Source organism: Bombina bombina, chromosome 2 (genome assembly GCF_027579735.1).
Source record: "Bombina bombina isolate aBomBom1 chromosome 2, aBomBom1.pri, whole genome shotgun sequence".
Taxonomy (NCBI): Eukaryota; Metazoa; Chordata; class Amphibia; order Anura; family Bombinatoridae; genus Bombina; species Bombina bombina.
Window position 1 is genome coordinate 714472868 of NC_069500.1, and position 25239 is coordinate 714498106.

The window sequence follows — 25239 nt, forward strand, 5'->3', positions numbered from 1 at the left end:
ACCGGTTCATCTGTCCAAAGGAATGACCTTTCGCAGACCAGATTGGACGATTGTAACAACGGATGCCAGCCTTCTAGGCTGGGGAGCAGTCTGGAATTCCCTGAAGGCTCAGGGATCGTGGACTCAGGAGGAGAAACTCCTTCCAATAAACATTCTAGAATTAAGAGCAATATTCAATGCTCTTCTAGCTTGGCCTCAGTTAGCAAAACTGAGGTTCATCAGATTTCAGTCGGACAATATCACGACTGTGGCTTACATCAATCATCAAGGGGGAACCAGGAGTTCCCTAGCGATGTTGGAAGTCTCAAAAATAATTGGCTGGGCAGAGTCTCACTCTTGCCACCTGTCAGCGATTTACATCCCGGGCGTAGAGAACTGGGAGGCGGATTTCCTAAGTCGCCAGACTTTTCATCCGGGAGAGTGGGAACTTCACCCGGAGGTATTTGCTCAACTGATTCGTCGTTGGGGCAAACCGGATCTGGTTCTCATGGCATCTCGCCAGAACGCGAAGCTTCCTTGTTACGGATCCAGGTCCAGGGACCCGGGAGCGGTGCTGGTAGATGCATTAGCAGCCCCTTGGGTTTTCAACATAGCTTATGTGTTTCCACCATTTCCGTTGCTACCTCGACTGATTGCCAGGATCAAACAGGAGAGGGCATCGGTAATTCTGATAGCGCCTGCGTGGCCACGCAGGACCTGGTATGCAGACCTAGTGGACATGTCGTCCTGTCCACCATGGTCTCTTCCTCTGAGGCAGGACCTTCTAATTCAGGGTCCTTTCAACCATCCAAACCTAATTTCTCTGAGGCTGACTGCCTGGAAATTGAACGCTTGATTCTATCAAAGCGTGGGTTTTCGGATTCGGTTATTGATACATTAATACAGGCTCGGAAACCTGTGACCAGAAAAATTTACCATAAGATATGGCGTAAATATTTATATTGGTGCGAATCCAAGAGTTACTCATGGAGTAAGGTTAGGATTCCTAGGATATTGGCTTTTCTACAAGAGGGTTTAGAAAAGGGTTTATCCGTTAGTTCGCTAAAGGGACAGATTTCAGCTCTGTCTATTCTTTTACACAAACGTCTGGCAGAGAATCCAGACGTCCAGGCCTTTTGTCAGGCTTTGGCTAGAATTAAGCCTGTGTTTAAAGCTGTTGCTCCTCCGTGGAGCTTAATCTTGGTTCTTAAAGTTCTTCAGGGTGTTCCGTTTGAACCCCTTCATTCCATTGATTTTAAGCTTTTATCTTGGAAAGTTTTGTTTTTGATGGCTATTTCCTCGGCTCGAAGAGTCTCTGAGTTATCTGCCTTACATTGTGATTCTCCTTATCTGATCTTTCATTCAGACAAGGTAGTACTGCGTACTAAACCTGGGTTTTTGCCTAAGGTTGTTTCTAACAGGAATATCAATCAAGAGATTGTTGTTCCATCATTATGTCCTAATCCTTCTTCAAAGAAGGAACGTCTTTTGCATAATCTAGACGTGGTCCGTGCTCTGAAGTTCTACTTACAGGCAACTAAGGATTTTAGACAAACTTCTTCTCTGTTTGTCGTTTACTCTGGACAGAGGAGAGGTCAAAAGGCTTCGGCTACCTCTCTCTCTTTTTGGCTTCGTAGCATAATACGTTTAGCCTATGAGACTGCTGGACAGCAACCTCCTGAAAGAATTACAGCTCATTCCACTAGAGCTGTGGCTTCCACCTGGGCCTTTAAGAATGAGGCCTCTGTTGAACAGATTTGCAAGGCTGCAACTTGGTCTTCACTTCATACTTTTTCCAAATTTTACAAATTTGACACTTTCGCTTCTTCGGAGGCTGGTTTTGGGAGAAAGGTTCTACAGGCAGTGGTTCCTTCTGTTTAATGTTCCTGCCTTGTCCCTCCCATCATCCGTGTACTTAGCTTTGGTATGGGTATCCCATAAGTAATGGATGACCCGTGGACTGAACACACTTAACAAGAGAAAACATAATTTATGCTTACCTGATAAATTTATTTCTCTTGTAGTGTGTTCAGTCCACGGCCCGCCCTGTCTTTTTAAGGCAGGTTCTAAATTTTAAAATTATAACTCCAGTCACCACTGCACCTTATAGTTTCTCCTTTCTCGTCTTGTTTCGGTCGAATGACTGGATATGACATGTGAGGGGAGGAGCTATATAGCAGCTCTGCTTGGGTGATCCTCTTGCAACTTCCTGTTGGGAAGGAGAATATATCCCATAAGTAATGGATGACCCGTGGACTGAACACACTTAACAAGAGAAAACATAATTTATGCTTACCTGATGAATTTATTTCTCTTGTAGTGTGTTCAGTCCACGGCCCGCCCTGTCTTTTTAAGGCAGGTTCTAAATTTTAAAATTATAACTCCAGTCACCACTGCACCCTATAGTTTCTCCTTTCTCGTCTTGTTTCGGTCGAATGACTGGATATGACATGTGAGGGGAGGAGCTATATAGCAGCTCTGCTTGGGTGATCCTCTTGCAACTTCCTGTTGGGAAGGAGAATATATCCCATAAGTAATGGATGACCCGTGGACTGAACACACTACAAGAGAAATAAATTTATCAGGTAAGCATAAATTATGTTTTTATATATTTTATTTCTACTATTTCAAGTCAAGACTATATTAACCTCTGCTGGCTTTAGAATGGAAGCATCTTCCTCTGAGCAGGGCGCCGGGTGGGAGGAGCCAACTCTGAAGCTGATCGGTCGCACAATCTAAAAGCTCCTGCTATACTATGATAAAACGCAAATTTAACGACCGGTCTAGCTCAATTATGTGGACATTATTGTAGATGAGACACTCCAGAGGACCTACGCAATAGATTTCTTTTACAAAGATATGACGAGTCCACGGATTTCATCCTTACTTGTGGGATATTAACTTCCTGCTAACAGGAAGTGGCAAAGAGCACCACAGCAGAGCTGTATATATAGCCCCTCCCCTTCCCCTCCACCCTCAGTCATTCTCTTTGCCTTTGTTATACTAGGAAGACATGGTAAAGTGAGGTGTTAGTTTTAGTTTCTTCAATCAAGAAGTTTTTTATTTTAAATGGTACCGGTGCATACTATTTTCCTCAGGGGGATATGGAAGAAGATTTCTGCCCTGAGATTTGATGAACTTAGCATTTGTAACTAAGATCCACGCTGGTTCCCACAAGACTTCTGAAGGTAACCATGAGACATCTTCAGTGTGGAGACCGGTTTCATGCTACAAGCAGCATTAAGGTATGTGCAGCCTTTTTTTCTGAGGAGACTTGGTGTATCAGAACTGGCTGGCATTATTTCCCTGTTTGGGAATTGGGTAAGCAGTAAAACCTATTTAATAAGAGGGGTGTTACTGGAGTCCCTATATTATATTTATCATTAGTTGATATTTGGGCATTATGTGACATGGGAGACAATATAAAAAATGAGGTTTTATGTTTTTTATTTTTGGCAGTTAAAACTTATTGGTTGTAATTGTGTGTGTATTTTTACTTTAGTGCAAACCTGCATTTCCATGCGGTGTTGTTTGGGCCTACTCCAAATTTTGACCTTAAGGAGCGGAGCCTATTTTGGCGCAATTCCTTCAGGCTTAGCAGCAGCAAACAGTAACTCGTGGCTCCTGGACTGTGTAGCTGGTTTGAAGGGTTGGAAACTTGATTCAAAGTACCCTGGGGGCAGGTAGGCGCCACAGAGGTGCAGAGTGTATTTTTATCTATCTTTTGACTACATGTTGATATAAGTACTTCTAAAGCCTTATGTCTGCCCTTGCTTCTGGGTGCAGTAATTTTTGGATTAACCAACGATATTAAGTTAAATTTGGGAATAATTTAACGTTTTTTTCTGCATTTTGGAAAAATTGTTAACTTTTTTGATTTTGCGGTGGGCCGTGTGCGAGTGATGGGATCTCACAACCCTGGTGTGTATGCGGCTGAAGACTGATCCTGAGAGCAGCCATCTTGTGGCCTGTGTAGTGCTAGGGGGGAAGAACGAGACTGGCCACAATCTACTGTTATACCCTCTAGACTAGGTGACTATTACATTATTGAAATAATAAGCCCTGGAGTGCATTATGGAGGAAATATGCATTTTTTTAGATGGCTGCCGTGACATGTTTGAATATCCATTTGTGTTAGTGCCCGGCGAGTGGCAGCTGCAAGGCATGTGGAACAAGCTGCCTACACTTTTCTCCCGCTAAACACTGTTAAGATAGAGCCTCTGAAAGCAACAGCACCGTACACAAAAAAGATGGTCACCGCTGACAAACCTACAGATGAATGCTCAAGCTCCTTCAGTATTGTTGGCGCTGCTTTCAGGGCGCCGAATACAGCGTACCGGTGTACTGCAGCGAGGCACCATGTGGCCGCAATACCTATGGTGAGGACATGTCCTCAATCAGTAATGGAGCTACCCCACATCCATTATCGCTGGATGACAATTTTGGGGGAGGGAGACAAGGTCTCTGCGGCAGGGCCTGAGATCAACATTCCAGTGACTCTAACGTTACAGCATGGGACCCCTACTATGGCGTCAGAGAAGCCAAAACTAGAGACTCTTCTTCCACACCAGGTAACCGCGGAGAGTAAGGAGGAGATACACAGCTTTATCTCTGATCCTCTGATCGCTCCCCTCCCGAGATTTGAGCTAATACCTGCAAGGCTCCGACTTCACAAGTGGACTCCCTCTTTGGTACTTATTGACTTTAAGGCCACTTTAGCTCCGATATTATCGTTGCAAAGAAGAATATTACATTCGCACAGGTCTGGCGTTGGCTAGAGCATGCTCTTCTGACTGAGCCCCTGCAGCGGTGGTACATTCTGGGGTAGCCATCTTTGCACTTTGCCAAATTGTTGTTTAGTTAAGCTTGGTATAGCATGGTAATACCCATATAAATATAGTTCCTTTACCTCAATATTTACTTTACCATTATTATGGGGTATCTTTGCACAATAGTCGAAGGCAGTGTGTTGTTGATTTATGTGCATCCTCTCTCCTATACGGATTCAACGCAATGGGGTCATACCCATACATAATCATAGGTTGGTTTAAAGTTTTCAATAGTCTTATGGCACTATAGTTTAATGTGTTAAAGGTGTGCTTATTATTTCATAATATGGTCGACTATATTTACAAGTCATGTGTGAGCTCTTACGATCCCCTATTCCTGACTTTACTTGTACACAGATATTAATTCCCCCTTCTGTTTTTTTCTGTTTTTCCTTACTACCCTAATAGGTAATACTGTGTGGATTGTTTATTATCAGACTTCGTATTTGTCTATACTACAAGACTGCTTTGTTACTAATTTATACACTAATTAGAGATTTAGCTGTTCATTGGTCCTGTATAATATCTTCATATTTATGGTCTCTTATATATATATTTTATATATTCATCTATGCATACACAGTTCTCTCAGATATTAACCTTATGGTATAAATGTAGCATTGGGTGCTATGGCTTGATTAGATGATTGCTATTTGGCTAAGTGTTGTACGTGTTGCCTCTTGTAATAATACTCCTTTATTGTTTGGAGCAGGTACCTATTGCGGGGTTTAGGGCCCGTACCCAGACATCAGGTCCAATGTAGTTTATAAAATAGAAAATAAAAATTTGCTGTTGTAGTATTGACTACAATAGTCTTTTTCATATTGAGGCAACACTACCTTTTTAGAGGAGACTCTAGCCCTCTATTGCATCCTGAGATTATACACATTTTGATCTCCACCTCTTGATCATTAATATGTAAACAGATATAGTACAACAAGCCCACTAGTATCCCCTGTATTAGTAGGCCCTACAAGAGCTATTCTTCAGCGCTGTACAGCTGACTTCATATCTCTTCCTCTCCACACGTATGGCACACTGACCAGTTTCAATTTCAAGTAAACTTCCTCTGCTCCAGCTGTATAATAATAGTCCAATCTTTTTATCCCTGCAATTCACTGCAACTAAAATAAAGCCTCCTCCCCCCTAAGTAATAAGCCTCCTAGATTAGGAGGACTAAATATGTGGTTTCTCTAGCCTATACCGCAATTTCAATTACTCCCTTAGTTTTTATTTTTACATAATACCATAGTACGGAATCCATCTACTCTACTCAGATCAACAGTACTTACCAACTAAATCTTCATTCCTAAAGCATTTCTCAAGACCACTGAGATCAGGACAAAGCCTGTAAGTGTCTCGATATATTAGTTTGAAGGCTCTACTACAGATTCTATTTATTACTAGGGGAGTTTATATTATATTATATACATTACATCCTATACTTCATATTATATTCTATACTTTTTCCGTTCTATGGATGGTGAAACAAACTTACTTGCTAATGTTAAGAAAAACTGAGGCTGATTTAATGTTACCTTGCTATATGTGCACTACTACAATTTGAACATCTTACAATGTTATATATTACAATGACCTTGTTGATTGTTACCATCTGTTTTATGCTGGCTGCATATGCGGCAATTTTGTACTGTTTTCATTTTTTCTTCCTCAATAAAAAAATATATATATAAAAAAAAATACAATCTAGCTACGCAAGTTGCACAGTTCTACACAACATGCGTAGGGAGATTGTAATTTAACTCCTACTCCGTCGGTTTTCACTGAAGTCCAGCCAAGCACTGTAGGGAGTTGCGGTGTGACGGGGGTGACACCATCAGAGGAGATTAATTCCTGCTTGATGGTGTCATGGACCACCAACATCTTCTCGCGGACCACCAGAGAATCAGAGCATGTCATTTTGCCACTATAAGGGCCCTTTAATTAGAGTCCTTGGAAAGACTGGTCCTAACTATCATTTAGTTACATATATGTGCACATTAAAGGGACATGAAACCCCAAAAATTATTTCATGATTCAGATAGAGAATAAATTTTTAAACAACTTTCTAATTTACTTCTATTATCTAATCTGTTTCATTCTCTTGGTATCATTTGTTGAAGGAGCAGCAATGCACTAATGGTTTCTAACTGAACACATGGGTGAGCCAATGACAATCGGTATATATATGCAGCCTCCAATCAGCAGCTAGAACCTAGGTTCTCTGCAGCCCCTGAACTTGCCTAGATAAACCTTTAAGCAAAGGATAACAAGAGAAGGAAGCAAATTAAATAATATAAGTAAATTGGAAAGTTGTTTAAAATTGTTTTCTCTATCTGAATCATGAAAGAAAATGTTTGGGTTTCATGTCCCTTTAAAGTTTTTTTTTTTTCTATCTTTCTATTCTCCATGTAAAATATACTCTTGTTTACTGAATGTTCGAGCTCTCCCTGAGTATGTAATTGTAGAAGGGAATTCACTTGACTGACCTTAACACACCTACATAATCATTATTTGTAAATTGTAATTCATTGCTGAAAGGTGTATACATTTCAACTTATGTTATTCCTTAGTTTGGTTTAACATGAGGAGTGCAGTTTATACAAATGAAATGAATACTTATTTAGAGAACAACAGCACTGTTTTGCTATGGTTATACATTTGACTTGTTCTAGTCTTTTTATTTAGCTGTAAGTATTTTATTTTGTCCCCTTTTTGTACTAAAGGTGTACGTTTGAATGCTGCAGGAATAAACACAATGATGAATGATGGTTACGTTTTAAGCAATAACTATGACAGTTTGTTCCAATTTTCATCAGTCTTTTTATATAAGCTGCTAATAAGGCTGTTTTTGCTTTTTTCTTGTAGCGGAAATCATATTTACCAAGGGCTTGCTGCTGGAATTGCTGTGAATGAAAATGGAAGAGGCCAAATAGCAGGTATTTGTATACAGCACGGCTCACTATAATATTGTATTTAGCAAGAATTTGTTTATATTCATTTTACCGTTTTTTTTTTCTTTTTCTAAGATGTTTAAAAAGCATTAAAAACAACACATGTAGAAGTGTATAAATGAATAGCTAAACATATATGGGGCTTTGGTATGATTGATGAGAAAAATAACCACTGAATTGTAATTGTTACAAAATTATAATGGTAAGTCGCACTGTATATTGATATACACTAATGATATAGAAGACTTATCTACTTGTCCAATTATTTGTCAATTACAATCCTTTAGAAAAGCTTATCAAATAATTTATCTAAAAAAATCCCGTAGATTTTAACAGTGAATTCTGTAGAAAGAACTTTAGATAAACTTTTTTTAAAAGATTCTGACACTTTTAAAATTCACTTCTGGGAGCTAGCTGCTAATTTGTGGCTACACACACACATTTGTCTCTTGTCATTGGCTCACCAGATGTGTTCAGCTAGCTCCTAGTAGTGAATCTCTGCTCTGTATCTTACCTTTACGGGATTAAAAGGGACATTTCAGCCAAACTTGAAACCCACATGTATGCACTTACATTTTAAATAGAAGCATTTTTTATAAAAGTTATAGCTGTTTTAAAAGTGTATTTAGGTATGCACCGTGCACCAGCATTTTAAACTCGGCACTTGCTCAGAGAGCTTAAGGTGCTTGTGCCATCTTGTAATGACTCAATTTGTTATTTGCTGACATGATACAACCCCCACTGGTACTCTGAGCAGCTGCATTATTTAAAGTGCTCTGAGAATATCTAGCAATGATTTATATGCACGTGCAGAGAAAAATGTTAACACTAAATCAGTGATATAACTCTTACTAGAAACATTTTTGCCAATACATGCATATTGCACATATGTTTCTATTCAAAGATGTAATTCATCTATGTTAATTTAAATTTTGACCGGAATGTCCCATTAAACACACAGGTATATCCACGCAATAGTACAATAATAAAATATTATAACATATTAGAGCATTTTCTTTTTGCACTTTATATCTCTGTAATGTACTGCATGTCAGTCATTTAGAAAAATTATTTCTTAACTTATGGTTTATGCTTCCTTAAGAATATATGAACCAGAAGAAAGTTGTACATAGAGGTTTCTTGATTATTACTGCCTATCAATATTGTGTTCTCTCTTCAGTGCAGCTACCCTAGACCTATATCCATGGGCGTCTGGAGGTGGGGCAAGGGGGGCATTTGCCCCTTCCCCCTGGAATCTTGTTTATATTTTCTTGAGCTTTTGTCAGCCCTAATTTAGCTGTTCACTACAATATATACACACACGTTTGATTATCGCATTGTCTACAACATGTTCTTTTTTTGCCCTTGCCTTGGAAAAATTCCTGTGGTCGCCCGTGCCTCTATCATACGCATTCTATATTATTGATATTAACCGGTTTAATGTTATAAAAACAGGAAGCACCTTCAAGTGTAATATGGACAGAGCTAGAGACAGCTCCCATATATGCATCTCCCTGTAATTTCGCTTAGTACAGAGCAGTATAGTATAATCCAGTTAGAGGAGAAAAAACATTAATAATGGCTTCGTTCTCTATCATACTACAAAGCCTGATACTTTTATTTCACACATTGCATTTGACCTCCCTTCTTCTAGATCAGTGCTTTCCAAACTGTGTGTCGGGACACACTAGTGTGTCGGCAGCAGTGTGTAGGTGTGTCCCTGCTTCAGCACAAATTTTTTTAAAAATATATATTTTTTGTTTGTTTCTGACTTTCTGCCTGCCTGCTACGCATATCACATGGTTGACACGTGATTGATACCTAGGGGTCACAGATCATCTTAACCTATTGGTGCAGCTCAGTGGGAACTGAAACTATTCCCATTGGCGGATTTGGCGGCATATTGGCTCCTGACTGCATGTGTAGTCTCCTTAATTGGCTTGTGACTGCAGGTGTAGTCAGTGAGTGGGACAGCAGTGTGTTTGCAGCGTGGGCACTAGTCAATCGGACTCACCGAGCTCTGAGGGCGGCAGGTTAAATGCTGAGCTGAAGTCAGAAGTCAGTGGGGTTTTTTTTGCAGCTAGCTCCCAGTAATGCATTGCTGCTCCTGCTCTTGATATATGGATAGGAAGTGGAAGCTTAAAAATGCTTGATGATGAAATGCGAGTGTCTTTATCCAATATTCCACCAAATATTCAGAAATTGTGTTCATCCCATCAACCCCATTAAAATAGTAAGTAGCTATTGGTGTTATTAAACATTTTTTTAATTCTTGCACATACATACTGTTACTTGTAAATACATTTCGTTATTATATCATTTATGTTTGTGTCCATATCTCTTAAAACAAGTTAGTTTAACCTCCTGTTTGCCAGTACAACTGAATTACTGTGTCGCGAAATTATGTAGGTCTAAAAAGTGTGTCACCAACATGAAAATTTGGAAAGCTCTGTTCTAGATCCTCTCCACCCATATGTCACTTCTGGTTATTGACCATATATACCAAGTCTTTGTGTTATTATATGTACCTACCCTCAGGATGTGGTATTACTGGCTATTTATCTGCCTTCTATAATTCACTAACATTGCTTATCAATCTTTTTATTACTCGTAGAGGTAATTGCAATAAGCAACACTGCTTTAAAAAAGTACATGTTCTGGTGTCAAATTTGTAAGGTTTTAGCATGTTAGGCAACTTCATGTGAGCACATTTCATCTTTTAGCCTTAAAATCAAGAACATGTGTAAGTCAATGAACTAGTCAGAAGTGGATAATCCCTTCACATATAATAACACATCAAAAAATGTTCTGTGGCACAAAACATTGTAATGCTACACTTTATAGTGGATGATTGTAATAAAAGGTTGTTATCAGCGTCATGCCTATTCTTTTTCTCTTTTGCTTTACCTTAAGTTGAAATGGTTTCTTCTTTCTGTTAAAAGGGACACTAAATACCTTGTTGTTTTTATATAAAATACTTAGATATGCAAAGTAAAACCAATTTGCAATATGCTTTCATTATTTATTTTGCACCCTTTCATGTAATTTAGCTCTGGAAATTGTGGATTTTTAATTCTCAGACCTGGAAATGCACACTGTTGAGTTCTCAAGGCTAACACTGCTACATGAATTTACCTGATTGGCTTTAGCAGATAACAATGCACTTTATAATAACATAATCACCATGGCTAGCCTTGTCAGCTGAAGACTCAAGCCTGGATTGGCTCCTCAAAATAAGACGTGGTGCGTGGAGTTGAATAATTATAAGGCTGATATGATATTCTATAGCAACACAACAGAAATGTCTTCTAATTACAAGGTTTAATTCCATTGTTATCCCTTTAAAAAATAAACAGTTACTCTGTGTATCATACTACCCTATGTATCTTAATAGCAGCCTTAGTAAACACACCCCTTGGATATTATATCCCTCAGTTTGTCATCAGCTGGCAGAATTGGAAGATATTTCTTTTAACAATTTAGCAAATCCTTTCATACTGATTAACTATCCTGGGTGATGGATATAAGAGAACCATATTTTCTTCTGCTATTATTAAAGGCTTCAGACAATATATCACTGGCTATCCATCTCTTGAAAATCAATATAAGCTCTATTAACCAGCAACCCTGAATAGCCCCTTGTCAGGAACCTAGTTTTTATTTTATCTCTCTCAGTAAGGAAATCAGAATCTTTTGTAGTTATGTTAATTTCTCAGATATCAGTTATTGGCTATGCCAAAAGAAGCATGATTAGTGTTGCCTGCAGTGTGCTTATAATATAAAGTTGTACAAATCGTATCTTCCACCACTTAAAGGGATACTAAACCCAATTTTTTTTCTTTCATGATTTAGATAGAGCATGCAATTTTCAGCAACTTTCTAATTTACTCCTATTATTATCACCTATATCAAAATGTCTTCATTCTCTTACTATCTTTATTTGAAACAGAATGCATCTAAACTAAGGACCCAGCAAATTGTTGGTTCAGTACACTGGACAGCACTTGTTTATTGGTGAGTGCATTTAGCCACCAATCAGCAAGCACAACCCAGGTTGTGAACTAAAAATGGACCGGCTTCTAAACTTACATTTTTGCTTTTCAAATAAAGATAGCAAGAGATTGAAGAAAAATTGATATTATGAGTAAAATAGAAAGCTGCTTAAAATTGCATGCTCTATCTGAATCATGAAAGAAAAAAAATGGGTTTACTATCCCTTTAAGTGTTCAAGAGCAGGGACAAGTGAGTGTCTCTGCACTGTAAGGGCTTCAAATGCTGCATTCGCACCTTGATAAATGAAGCCAGTAGTTTCACCTATCACACCAATACGGGATTCACATTTGAGGGGCGCAAATTTAGTCCCCCATTACTGTCCTTGCTTCTGAATATAATGGGAATAATTGAGCAACCAAGTGGAACTGATTTCTAAACAAATAGCTATTTAAATGGTAGAAGAAATATTGTTTGCTTGCTGAGTGACCTACTTTGTGCGTAAGACTAATTTTATCATGTATGGTGCTCACCTCTTCTGTTTCATTATGAGCAGTGCTTTAAAGTCCATAGTGACCTTACACCTGCTCTAGCTTTAATTGTAATGTTGGTCATAAAAGCCGTTTGTAGTTATTAAAGAGGACGTCCGATCAGCTAGTCAAAATAATTATCAAAGATTAGATCAATTATGATCATAACACACCTGCAGGATAACAAAGTATGGCTGTTTTTAAATGCAATTAATACATTCTCATAGCCATCAATTTATTTTAATTGGAATCATTTTTAGATATGAAAATCAATAATGAATATGTGTTTTACAAGATGTTTATCTGAAGAAGAAAACTTACTTTAAAAGGGGTCTGTTTGTTAATTACGTTTCTGTGCGTGTTTGGTTAGCTTGTGGGCACATCACATTTATCAGCATATATGAAGTGCTATTATAAAAAATGCAGTTAGCCTTAAAAGGTTTAAAAGAGAACATTTCAGAAAAAAAACAATATTGTGACTGTAGAAAAAGGTTTCTTCATTCAGAACAAAGCCAACAGATTTGATTGGTTATAGTTTACAAGTTAATGGGTTCTTCAGTGAAAAGAAATATTTTTGTATTGTATGGTCTTATGTTGAGTCTATTCAGTAATGTGTAGACTATTGAATAGGTTTTAAAAAACATTGAAAGAAAATCATTCAATATTTTGATTACCACCGAATTTGACGGGGCTTGTGTATTAAAATTATCATCTATAAGAGAATTATATCCAATTCAATTGAGCTTATTTACTATGGTGTATATGTTTAACCCTTTGGCTGCCAAAATATATTTTATTTCTGATTTTCATTTTGCTATACCATGGATGTCTAACTTCCTCACCTGAGGAAGTAACATAGCAATGTTAATCAGCTACTTGGCTTTCTTTGAGTCAATAGAAACAATAGACAGCACTGAAACAATATTGTTAAAAAACAGAATATATTTATTGAAACATATTATAAATTAAAAAAAATAATACAATGTAATAAAATACAAAATAACAAGTATACTTGCATAATTTGAAGATACACAAATGTAGTTTGTCCTCTATCTTAAGTCAGATACAATCACAAAAAGATACAGCACCTCACCACTTTGTCCTGTTGCACGTAAGAGAGGGTTACTGCAGACACCCCAAAGTATGCAATGTCTAAAATATTCCACAGCACCAGGATTGTAGATATGACTTTATTGGAACATCAGGGTCATCAGATATACAAGCAACGTTTCGGGTTAATGCATGATTAAGGGTTGTCAACCCGAAATGTCGCTTGTATTTCTGATGACCCTGATGTTCCAATAAAGTCTTATTTACAATCCTGATGCTGTGGAATATGTTGGACACTATCTTAAGTCAGGTTAGACTATATGACAAAAGACAACGCATTTTGAGGTTCCAGCTCTTCATCTAGTTAATGAACTAGTAGTCCACTAAGATGATGAAGAGGTGGAACCTCAAAACACATTGTCTTTTGTCATATAGTCTGGCCAGACTTAAGATAGTGGACAAACTGTAGATCTTCAATTTAATGCAAGTATCCTTGTTTTTTTTATATTTTATTACATTGTAACATTGTTTTATATATTATATGTTTCAATAAATATATTCGGTCTTTTAACAATATTGTTTGAGTGCTGTCTATTGTTTCTATTTAACAACTATATATTGTTCTTTTCTTCATAAATGGAAAGAGTCCACAGCTGCATTCATTACTTTTGGGAATTCAGAACCTGGCCACCAGGAGGAGGCAAAGACTCCCCAGCCAAAGGCTTAAATACCTCTCCCACTTCCCCCATCCCCCAGTCATTCTTTGCCTTTCGTCCCAGGAGGTTCAGGGAGTCCGGATATGCAGGGAGAGTCTTTCTGTGAAACCATCCCAACTCATACAAGCAATCAGCGTTGACGAGTTTCGCTGCCTGCTTTCTTCTCTCAAGTCCATGGCAGAAGTGATGCTACTATCTATCACACTTGAAGGGCCGTGTTCCTGTTCCACGGCGTAGATTCCGGTAAAATCATTTCATTTTACTTTCTTCATGAAATGTACTGTATTACAGATGTTTCCCGAGGGTCTACCACCTAGCGGGACTAACTGATATCGAAGGGTCTCAGTGAGGCTTCTTTTGTATCTTGGAATCAAGGGTTAATATCTTCTGAGGGGGGTTATTGAACAGGAGGGGGTTTAATCATATTTGGTATATGATTCAACCTGCTTATATGTAGTGTATTTTGGCTCATGGCTTGTGGAACATAACGGCTTTTGGAAAGTGTAACGACCTTATAGTTGGGCGCGCTTTTTTTGAACTATACGGTTCTACTGGTGACCTGGTGTGGTCACGTTTTTGGCCTCCATTTCCGCATTCCTGACCGTGTAGCAACGGAGAAATTCTGGTCTGCTGGTGTCAGGTTCATAGGAGGTGGTGAGTGCCCAAGCCATTGTGGGTGTCAGGTGCCGTTTCAATTTTTTGGTCCAATCTTTTGTATTCAATATCCTAGTTATGGGGGAGTCTGATATTGTGGAGACGGACGTCTCTGTTTCAGTTTCTACTCCTTGCACAGAATGCGTATTGCCCCGGATGATACTAGCCTATCAGTCCTGTTCTGAATGCCGTATTAGAGTGCTGAATTCCTCAGGATATGAGAATCAGGCGGCCGCTAAGCCATCCGCCTCTGGGGCTTCTGTCCTCCGTGTGGAGCGTTCCCTTACACCATTGCTTACTACGCATGCAGGTAACCCAGACTTTGCTTATCCTTCTCTGGAAGGTGGCTTGTTCCCGTCGGGGTTTTCGGCATGATTTTGCGTGTCCATAATTTTGGCGCTGGCGCATCTGCAAGTTTCAGAAGTTGTCTTAAGATATTGTTTGTGTTCCGTTATTCAGGGCTCTTCAGGCATGGGATGGCCTGTTCAACTCTCTGGGGGAACGACTGTCCCTGAGGCTTCAGGGGGTCAACCTTCGGGCCGGAGTTGTCTTTTGCTCCAACAGGGGTATGCTGTGCTTTTCAGTATAGACTGGCGCACCTTCGTGTTTTATTGAGGCACATTTTGGCGTTGTCGGAAGATCCCATCTTTAATGGATCTGAGAATTTTCAGTCTGCTTCTTCGAATTGCTTACAGAATTAGACATGAGGGGATGAAGTAATCTTCTTAGTCTTGTTTGAATATCCCTTTCCAGTCCTGAGCTTGGAAGCACAGGGTCCCTGTTGGGCCGGTCCTGCGGGTGCGCCTGTTCTTCCTAGGCAATAACCTGCGGGTTGCCTTACCTTTTTATGTTTATCCGGTTAGGATTGTTTTTATTTGGTTTAAACCTCATGTTGGTTTTATTTTTCATTCAGGAATTTTATCTGGAATCGATAGTCACTATTGTTTGATCGCACTGTTACTTCTGAGGAAGTTTGTTCTGGACGTGTTTTAGTCCCATGTTTGTCTGCTGTTTATTTCTAACTCACTAGGGGGGATTCTATGCAGCCTTGACAGTGAGGGCCCTGGGTTTCAGGCTGGTCCTGATTGGGTTCAGATCCTTCTGTCTTGAGGCCTAATCAGACACGTGGTGCCGGTTTTGACTGGCTCGTCAGGTTAGGACGCCGAATGCTTCACATTATTGTTTCTTTAACAAGTTTCAGCTAAGCATTCTGAGAGGACCTGAGGGTCCGTGAGGCAAGGGGGATTGGTTCAGTGCTCATTAGCCTTTCATGTTGGTCAACTGGGATTAGGAGTTCTACTGCAACACACTCATTGATTCCGTTTTTCTGTCGGGTCTTGAAGTGTCTCCTTCCCCGCGTGGGTTGGAGGTTGGGAGGACTTTGGACCTCCTTGCTGTCGGTTCCTGGCGGCCTTGCCTTCAGGGGCTCTTTGGAATTGTCCCTTTTGGTCTTGTTTCTTTCGAGGTTCTCTTCCTTCAGGTCGAGACTTCTGGACTTTGTCTGTTTCTACTTGATGGTTTTTGCCGTCTAATTTAGGAAGTGAGGGCCGTGTGGCTTTTTCCTACTTGTGGGAATTAGTCATCTCCATATCTGGTATAATAGACTTTGTTGTCTCCTGCTCCAAGCTTTGCTTAGGGTTTTTTTTCTACCGGGGTTTGGGATGCTCTGCATTCTTCTTCCTTGTGTGTGATCCTCTGGTTATGTATCCTGAGAGGACTATGGAGACTAGCCTCTGTTCTACTCTCTACCTGCGGGTGACTCTGTCCTTGTTTTTTCCCTTGGTCTTGGATTTCCTGTGTGTTGTCCTTGACGCTCTTGGGTTCTAGAGTATTAGCTCATTTTTGGAGGGTGGACTCCTGCTAGGGGTGTCTCTTCCCTTGGCTGAGAATTACAAGTGAGTGTTGTTCCCGTTCTCCGGTTTAGTCCGGTTATCTTCCTCTGTGAGGTCTGATTCCTTCAGACAAGGTATTTTTTGTGTTCCTTGGGGTGTTGTTTGTTTTTAAATGATTCTGGGGCCCGGGCCCAGGGTTCTTGTCTTGGATCCTTAGGGATGTCTGGAGACTTATGATCCTGCGGACTGGTTCGGGGCAACCCAGTTTACCCAGGAACACAGGCTTTGGCCTAGCTTGTTGAGCCTACAAGCAGCTGAGCCAGGATTTGCGTTCACCTTCGGGTGCTGGCATATTCCTTAGGGCCTGTTTTGTCCTTGGAAAGTGTCCCGCAATGGTTTAGTTGTGGGCTTTGCGGGCTCGTAAGCTGATAGTTGAGAGTTTATTCCCGCTATGGCTACATGTTCTTCACAAGTGCAGCACATGTACTTTTACAAAGTGTTTTTGGATCAACAGTGGTGTCTGGATGAATTTCATTCGGTCCGTGGTTTGATCAGACTATAACTTTCTTGTCTTGTGGGCATGTGCGCTGTCCTTTATCTGTACTCTCCCTTTTGAGGGGGTAGTTTGTGTTCCTTAAGAGGTGGGGTTTTCCTCTCTCCGGAGGGTCGTTGTCCTGCCCTGTGTGCCAGAGGCTGGAACAGGTGCTAGGGGATAGCAGTCTGCTGTTCTGGGGCTTGTTCTGTTCCAACTAGGAAAGTTGAGGTCTCCATGTCGGGACTGTTATAGAGGGTTGTGCCAGGCCTTCTCAAGGAGCTACTGCACTTTTCTCAGTTCAGGACCTAGGGGGTTCTACTTGAGAGTACCTATATTGGAAGAGCGGATTGGGTTGGCACCCGAGCTCTGTTGGGGTGGGTGAGTTCCTCCCATTCTTTCCATTCCCTGTGGGCTTGTGGTTGGGGTTCCCCCTGTCTTTCAGATGTGCCCGTCACTTGGGCTGGTCTGGTGCTTGGAGCAGGATCTGTAATCTGTTGCTCTGCTGTTTCGTCCTCGGGTCTTCGAGGTACGGTGAGCCTCCTTGAGGGCTCTGTGTCTTCTCCACATTCAGGTCTGTGTGAAGGACTGGCGGCTCTTGGATAGCCCGTGGTGTGTCTGCTGCTTGTAGATGCTTAGCAGTCTGACGGTTTGGAACCTATCTTCAGCTGCTCTTTACTTGCCCTGCAAGTTTTCAAATCTCAGAGTCATCTTTGGATGACTGTAGTGTGCAGTGTTTTGACTCAGGTGTTTACCTAATCGTGCTGCACGTGGTTTTGGTTTCTTAAGATTTTGATATCTGTGCGACCTTTGTGACTCTGGGGACTTTAGTCTTCATTTGTCTTCTTGGGTGCGGTGGCACTATGTTTGGGAGAAGATCTCTTCTCTGCTTCAGATTCCCAGTCCTACCCTGTGGTTTCTGTAAAATCTGGGGTCTGGGCGTTGCCTCCCCTTGTTTCTTCGAGACCGATGGGTCTCTGTGAGCTTGGCCCGGTTCTTGGATTTTTGCCTTGGATTTTTATTTGGGACTCGTTGTACCCTATTTAGGGTTTTTCTGGAGTCCTTAATGGATGTTCATCTGTGTCTTTTCCCTTTGTAGGAGATTACGGTAGTCTGATCCCTTTCTCTAGTAAGGGGTGTGTTGTTTGGGACTGACTGCTTGGCGACGGTGATTCCTATTATTTCTGGGTTGCACATAAGCCAGGAGTAGTTGTAAATTTATACTGTCCGGAAAAAGTGAAAAGTAAACATCTGTAGACGTCCTTTAGGCTAAGGACATAACCATAAAACACAATACCATGTGCAGGAGCTCATTAGAGTGAAGCAGCTGGTGCTGTGCACAGACCAACTAATTGCAAACCAACTAATCGATTATGAGATTCGTTGACAACTATTTTCATAATCGATTATTATCGATTATATCGATTAGTTGCTGCAGCTCTACTAACCTGATAATTTTCTTTTCTTCAGATGGAAAGAGTGCACAGCTCCTCACCCGTATTTTTTCTGTGGGGCGTCTGTTATTTTTATTCTTCTGGCACCTTTTCACCCTGATATTTCTTCTACTGTTCCTTATTCCTCGGCAGAATGACTGTGGGATGGGGAAAGTGGGAGAGGTATTTAAGCCTAAGGTCTTTGCCTCCTCCTGGTGGCCAGGTTCTGAATTCCCAAAAGTAATGAATGCAGCTGTGGACTCTTTCCATCTGAAGAAAAGAAAATTATCAAGTAAGCATAATTTAAGTTTTATCTCCTTTTCTTGTGGTATTGCTACTACTTTGTGTTTTTGTTTTCTTCTTTGAATCAAATGTTATTTTAATATGTCTTGTTAATGTTTGCAAACAGCTTTCAGTGTGAAGGCATTCTACTCTTCCCGATTTTGTTAGATTTTTGTTTTTATTTTCTCTTATGGCTTTGTATGTGCAGCATGTAGGAGGGTCAAATTTCTCAACTCAATAGAATGCACTCCCATCTCTCTGGGACAGTTGAAAAACTACAATTTCCAAAGATAAATTATTGGAAAAGCAGGCAAGCTAAATAGTGGACATGCATTGCAAAGTTTGATTTAGAATACTTTATTTGCCAAGTATAATAAAATATATGTACAAGTAGTTTGTCTTGGTGTAAATAGGTGTCATCATCAATACCAATAAGGTGCAAATTACAATATGTATACTATATCACAAAAAAATCAAATATGTATAATTACAATATATACCACATTACTCAAAATAATAGAAAACTCAGGCATGTGCAATCATGACAAACATGCAATAGTTGTGATAAAGTGCAAACAATCTATACTATAATCGCTTTTGTAACGCGTCCGTCGCTGTCGCCAGTTGCGCACGCATCCTTAAATGAATTTTGGCTTTGCTGCATCCATGTGGATTTCGAAAATGGCAGGGTGGTGAAAGAATTTTCGGAATCCACCTGGATGCAGCATAGGCAAACAAAGCTGAAAAAACACGTAACCACCCGCAAGTAATAAAAAAAAAAAAACACACGTAACCGCCCACACAAAATAGTAAAAAGAAACTAACCGCCTACACGAAGTATAACAAAAAAAAACTCCCACACAAAGTATTAACATACAGCTAAACCGCAATCCCCCACATCGCAAAATAATAAAGTAATTAACCCCTAATCCGCAAATTAAACACAAATAACATAATTAAAATATTAACCCCTAAACCGCCAACCCCACACAGTGCAATAAACCTAACCTATTAACCCCGAAACCCCCACATCGCAATAAACCTAATTAACCTAGTAACTCCTAAATCACCAACCCCCCACATCTCAATAAACCTAATTAACCTATTAACCCCTAAACCGCAACCTCCACAACGCAAATAACTTATTTAATTACTAAGCCCCCTAACATAACATCCCCTAAATTACCCCAATACTAAGTTACAATTAAAATTATAAAATCTAACATTAAATTACAAAAAAATAAATCTAAAATTACAAAAAATAAAAAACTCTAAATAAAGTACACCTAATCCCTATAAAAATAAAAAGTCCCCCCAAAATAAAAACACTCCTAATCTAAACTAAACTACCAATAGCCCTTAAAAGGGCCTTCTGTAGGGCATTGCCCTAAATTAAACAGCTCTTTTACGTTTAAAAAATATTAAGTCCACCATAACAGTAAAAAAACCCCACCCACTAAACTCCCCAAAATAAAAAACCTAACACTAAAAAAAGCGTAAAGGGGCATTTGTATGGGCATTGCCCTTAAAAGGGCATTTGTATGGGCATTGCCCTTAAAAGGGCATTTAGCTCTTTTACTGTCCTTAAAAGGGCATTCAGCTCTTTTACAAGCCCATTAAATTCCTAATCTTAAAAATAAAAAAAAGCCTAAGTCTACCCCCAAATAGGTACTCATCGATCCTGAAGTCCAGCGGAGAAGGTCTTCTTCCAGGCGGCTCCATCATCTTCTATCTTCATCCGGAGCAAAGGCGGAGTGGAGGTGCGGAGCTGGCTTCCCCGATGCACGGATCCTCAGCGGTGGTCTTCAGTTGCGGTGGTCCTCAGCGGCATGGAGGCTTCTCTTCATGCGATCGTCCATCGCACACTGAAGATTGAATGGAAGGTACCCTATATTTATTCAGGTACCTTGCATTCCTATTGGCTGAAATTTTGAAATCAGCCAATAGGATGAGAGCTACTGAAATCTTATTGGCTGATTTTAACAGCCAATAGGATTTCAGTAGCTCTAATCCTATTGGCTGATTTCAAAATTTTAGCCAAAAGGTATGCAAGGTACCCCAAATTAATTGCGGTACCTTCCATTCAATTTTTAGTGTACGCCGGAGATTGGATGAAGACAAGCCTCCATGCCACTGAGGATCGCCGCCGCTGAAAACTGGCGCTGATGACCGCCGCTCCGGATCCACCCATCGGGGAAGACCACTCTGCGCCGCCTTGGCTCCAGATGAAGATAGAAGATGATGGAGCCGCCTGGAAGAAGACCTTCTCCGCTGGACTTCAGGAATGGTGAGTACCTATTTGGGGCTTAGTTTTAGGATTTGTTTTAATTTATTTTTCTCTTGCAAGGTGTATCCAGTCCACGGATTCATCCTTTACTTGTGGGATATTCTCATTCCCTACAGGAAGTAGCAAAGAGAGCACACAGAAAAGCTGTCCATATAGCTCCCCCTCTAGCTCCAGCCCCCAGTCATTCTCTTTGCTGGCTCTAAGCACTAGGGTCGGGAGTGTAAAGTGAATGTGGTGTTAGAATTGTAGTTTTATTATCTTCAATCAAAATTTTGTTATGTTTGTACTATTTACTCTCAGCAGAAAAGTGATGAAGATTTCTGCTGAGAGGAAATGGATTTTAGCATGTTGTAACTAAAATCCACTGCTGTTCCCACACAGGACTGAGGAGTACCAGAAAACTTCAGTTGGGGGGAACAGTTTGCAGGGTGATCTGCAATAAGGTATGTTCAGTCATTTATTTCTAGACAAGACTGAGATAATGCTAGAAGAGACTGACAATATCCCCATGAGGGGAGGGTAAGCTATGTTCACAGACTTAGTAAGGAATTTAATGCTTACATAATAGGGCTAATATACTGGTTGACACTTATTCAGGGCAATCGATTGTTTCGCTAAGGAAAAATCGTTTTGCAAGACACTTTGAAAGCCCTTTTGGGTTTTTTCTGGGGTTATTACCACATGGCTGTTTTTTAGTCACTTAGGAGTGATTTACTAGGCCTCACAGCTCTGGAGTAGAGTGGGAGGGGCCTAATTTCGCGCCTCAGATGCGCACTTTGAATTGCATATAAGTTCATGCTGTTTCACATGGAGGGTCCTGCTGATGTTTGAGGGCCTAAAAGAAGCTATATTCCCCCAAATCTGATCCCTAAGGGAAGGTAGGGCCACAGCAAGGCTGTGGCAAGGTGCTGTAGTGATTTAACCAGGTGTTGGCTTTAGGCTGCTCCGGTTTGGGCATTAAGGGGTTAATCGTTTTGAAACTTGGGGTGCAATCTTATTAAGGCTTTAGCTACATACTGTGAAAATTTCAGAAAGATTGCTGCATTTTTCACCGTTTTGTAAAATTGTGTGCTCTTTTTATCTCTTAAAGGCACAGTAACGTTTTTTTCAAATTATGGCCTAGATTTGGAGTTCGTCGGTAGCCGTCAAAACCAGCGTTAGAGGCTCCTAACGCTGGTTTTGGCCGCCCGCTGGTATTTGGAGTCAGTGATTAAAGGGTCTAACGCTCACTTTTCAGCCGCGACTTTTCCATACCGCAGATACCCCTACGCCATTTGCGTATCCTATCTTTTCAATGGGATCTTTCTAACGCTGGTATTTAGAGTCGTTTCTGAAGTGAGCGTTAGAGCTCTAACGACAAAACTCCAGCCGCCTGAAAATAGCAGGAGTTAAGAGCTTTCTGGCTAACGCTGGTTCATAAAGCTCTTAACTACTGTACCCTAAAGTACACTAACACCCATAAACTACCTATGTACCCCTAAACCGAGCTCCCCCCACATCGCCGCCACTCGATTAAAATTTTTAACCCCTAATCTGCCGACCGCCACCTACGTTATACTTATGTACCCCTAATCTGCTGCCCCTAACCCCGCCGACCCCTATATTATATTTATTAACCCCTAATCTGCCCCCCTCAACGTCGCCGACACCTGCCTACACTTATTAACCCCTAATCTGCCGAGCGGACCTGAGCGCTACTATAATAAAGTTATTAACCCCTAATCCGCCTCACTAACCCTATCATAAATAGTATTAACCCCTAATCTGCCCTCCCTAACATCGCCGACACCTACCTTCAATTATTAACCCCTAATCTGCCGAGCGGAGCTCACCGCTATTCTAATAAATGTATTAACCCCTAAAGCTAAGTCTAACCCTAACACTAACACCCCCCTAACTTAAATATAATTTACATCTAACGAAATAAATTAACTCTTATTAAATAAATGATTCCTATTTAAAGCTAAATACTTACCTGTAAAATAAATCCTAATATAGCTACAATATAAATTATAATTATATTATAGCTATTTTAGGATTAATATTTATTTTACAGGCAACTTGGTATTTATTTTAACTAGGTACAATAGCTATTAAATAGTTAAGAACTATTTAATAGTTACCTAGTTAAAATAATAACAAATTTACCTGTAAAATAAATCCTAACCTAAGATATAATTAAACCTAACACTACCCTATCAATAAAATAATTAAATAAACTACCTACAATTACCTACAATTAACCTAACACTACACTATCAATACATTAATTAAACACAATTCCTACAAATAAATACAATTAAATAAACTATCTAAAGTACAAAAAATAAAAAAGAACTAAGTTACAAAAAATAAAAAAATATTTACAAACATAAGAAAAATATTACAACATTTTTAAACTAATTACACCTACTCTAAGCCCCCTAATAAAATAACAAAGACCCCCAAAATAAAAAATTCCCTACCCTATTCTAAATTAAAAAAGTTACAAGCTCTTTTACCTTACCAGCCCTGAACAGGGCCCTTTGCGGGGCATGCCCCAAGAATTTCAGCTCTTTTGCCTGTAAAAGAATAAATACAATACCCCCCCCAACATTACAACCCACCACCCACATACCCCTAATCTAACCCAAACCCCCCTTAAATAAACCTAACACTAAGCCCCTGAAGATCTTCCTACCTTGTCTTCACCATCCAGGTATCACCGATCCGTCCTGGCTCCAACATCTTCATCCAACCCAAGCGGGGGTTGGCGATCCATCATCCGGTGCTGAAGAGGTCCAGAAGAGGCTCCAAAGTCTTCCTCCTATCCGGCAAGAAGAGGACATCCGGACCGGCAAACATCTTCTCCAAGCGGCATCTTCGATCTTCTTCCATCCGGTGCGGAGCGGGTCCATCTTGAAGCAGGCGACGCGGATCCATCCTCTTCTTCCGTTGTCTCCCGACGAATGACGGTTCCTTTAAGGGACGTCATCCAAGATGGCGTCCCTCGAATTCCGATTGGCTGATAGGATTCTATCAGCCAATCGGAATTAAGGTAGGAATTTTCTGATTGGCTGATGGAATCAGCCAATCAGAATCAAGTTCAATCCGATTGGCTGATCCAATCAGCCAATCAGATTGAGCTCGCATTCTATTGGCTGTTCCGATCAGCCAATAGAATGCGAGCTCAATCTGATTGGCTGATTGGATCAGCCAATCGGATTGAACTTGATTCTGATTGGCTGATTCCATCAGCCAATCAGAAAATTCCTACCTTAATTCCGATTGGCTGATAGAATCCTATCAGCCAATCGGAATTCGAGGGACGCCATCTTGGATGACGTCCCTTAAAGGAACCGTCATTAGTCGGGAGACAACGGAAGAAGAGGATGGATCCGCGTCGCCTGCTTCAAGATGGACCCGCTCCGCATTGGATGGAAGAAGATCGAAGATGCCGCTTGGAGAAGATGTTTGCCGGTCCGGATGTCCTCTTCTTGCCGGATAGGAGGAAGACTTTGGAGCCTCTTCTGGACCTCTTCAGCACCGGATGATGGATCGCCAACCCCCGCTTGGGTTGGATGAAGATGTTGGAGCCAGGACGGATCAGTGATACCTGGATGGTGAAGACAAGGTAGGAAGATCTTCAGGGGCTTAGTGTTAGGTTTATTTAAGGGGGGTTTGGGTTAGATTAGGGGTATGTGGGTGGTGGGTTGTAATGTTGGGGGGGGGGTATTGTATTTATTCTTTTACAGGCAAAAGAGCTGAAATTCTTGGGGCATGCCCCGCAAAGGGCCCTGTTCAGGGCTGGTAAGGTAAAAGAGCTTGTAACTTTTTTAATTTAGAATAGGGTAGGGAATTTTTTATTTTGGGGGTCTTTGTTATTTTATTAGGGGGCTTAGAGTAGGTGTAATTAGTTTAAAATTGTTGTAATATTTTTCTTATGTTTGTAAATATTTTTTTATTTTTTGTAACTTAGTTCTTTTTTATTTTTTGTACTTTAGCTAGTTTATTTAATTGTATTTATTTGTAGGAATTGTGTTTAATTAATGTATTGATAGTGTAGTGTTAGGTTAATTGTAGGTAGTTTATTTAATTATTTTATTGATAGGGTAGTGTTAGGTTTAATTATATCTTAGGTTAGGATTTATTTTACAGGTAAATTTGTTATTATTTTAACTAGGTAACTATT

General features: G+C 40.2%; 1 protein-coding gene across 1 annotated transcript in view; it reads left to right on the forward strand.

Moving 5' to 3' along the window:
* FBXO10 (F-box protein 10) overlaps positions 1 to 25239 on the forward strand; it is a 641472-nt gene that overhangs the window by 405661 nt on the left and 210572 nt on the right. The window contains exon 7 of the mRNA XM_053702717.1: positions 7677 to 7747. Coding sequence (XP_053558692.1) covers positions 7677 to 7747 — 71 coding nt within the window. The remainder of the gene's footprint in view (positions 1 to 7676; positions 7748 to 25239) is intronic.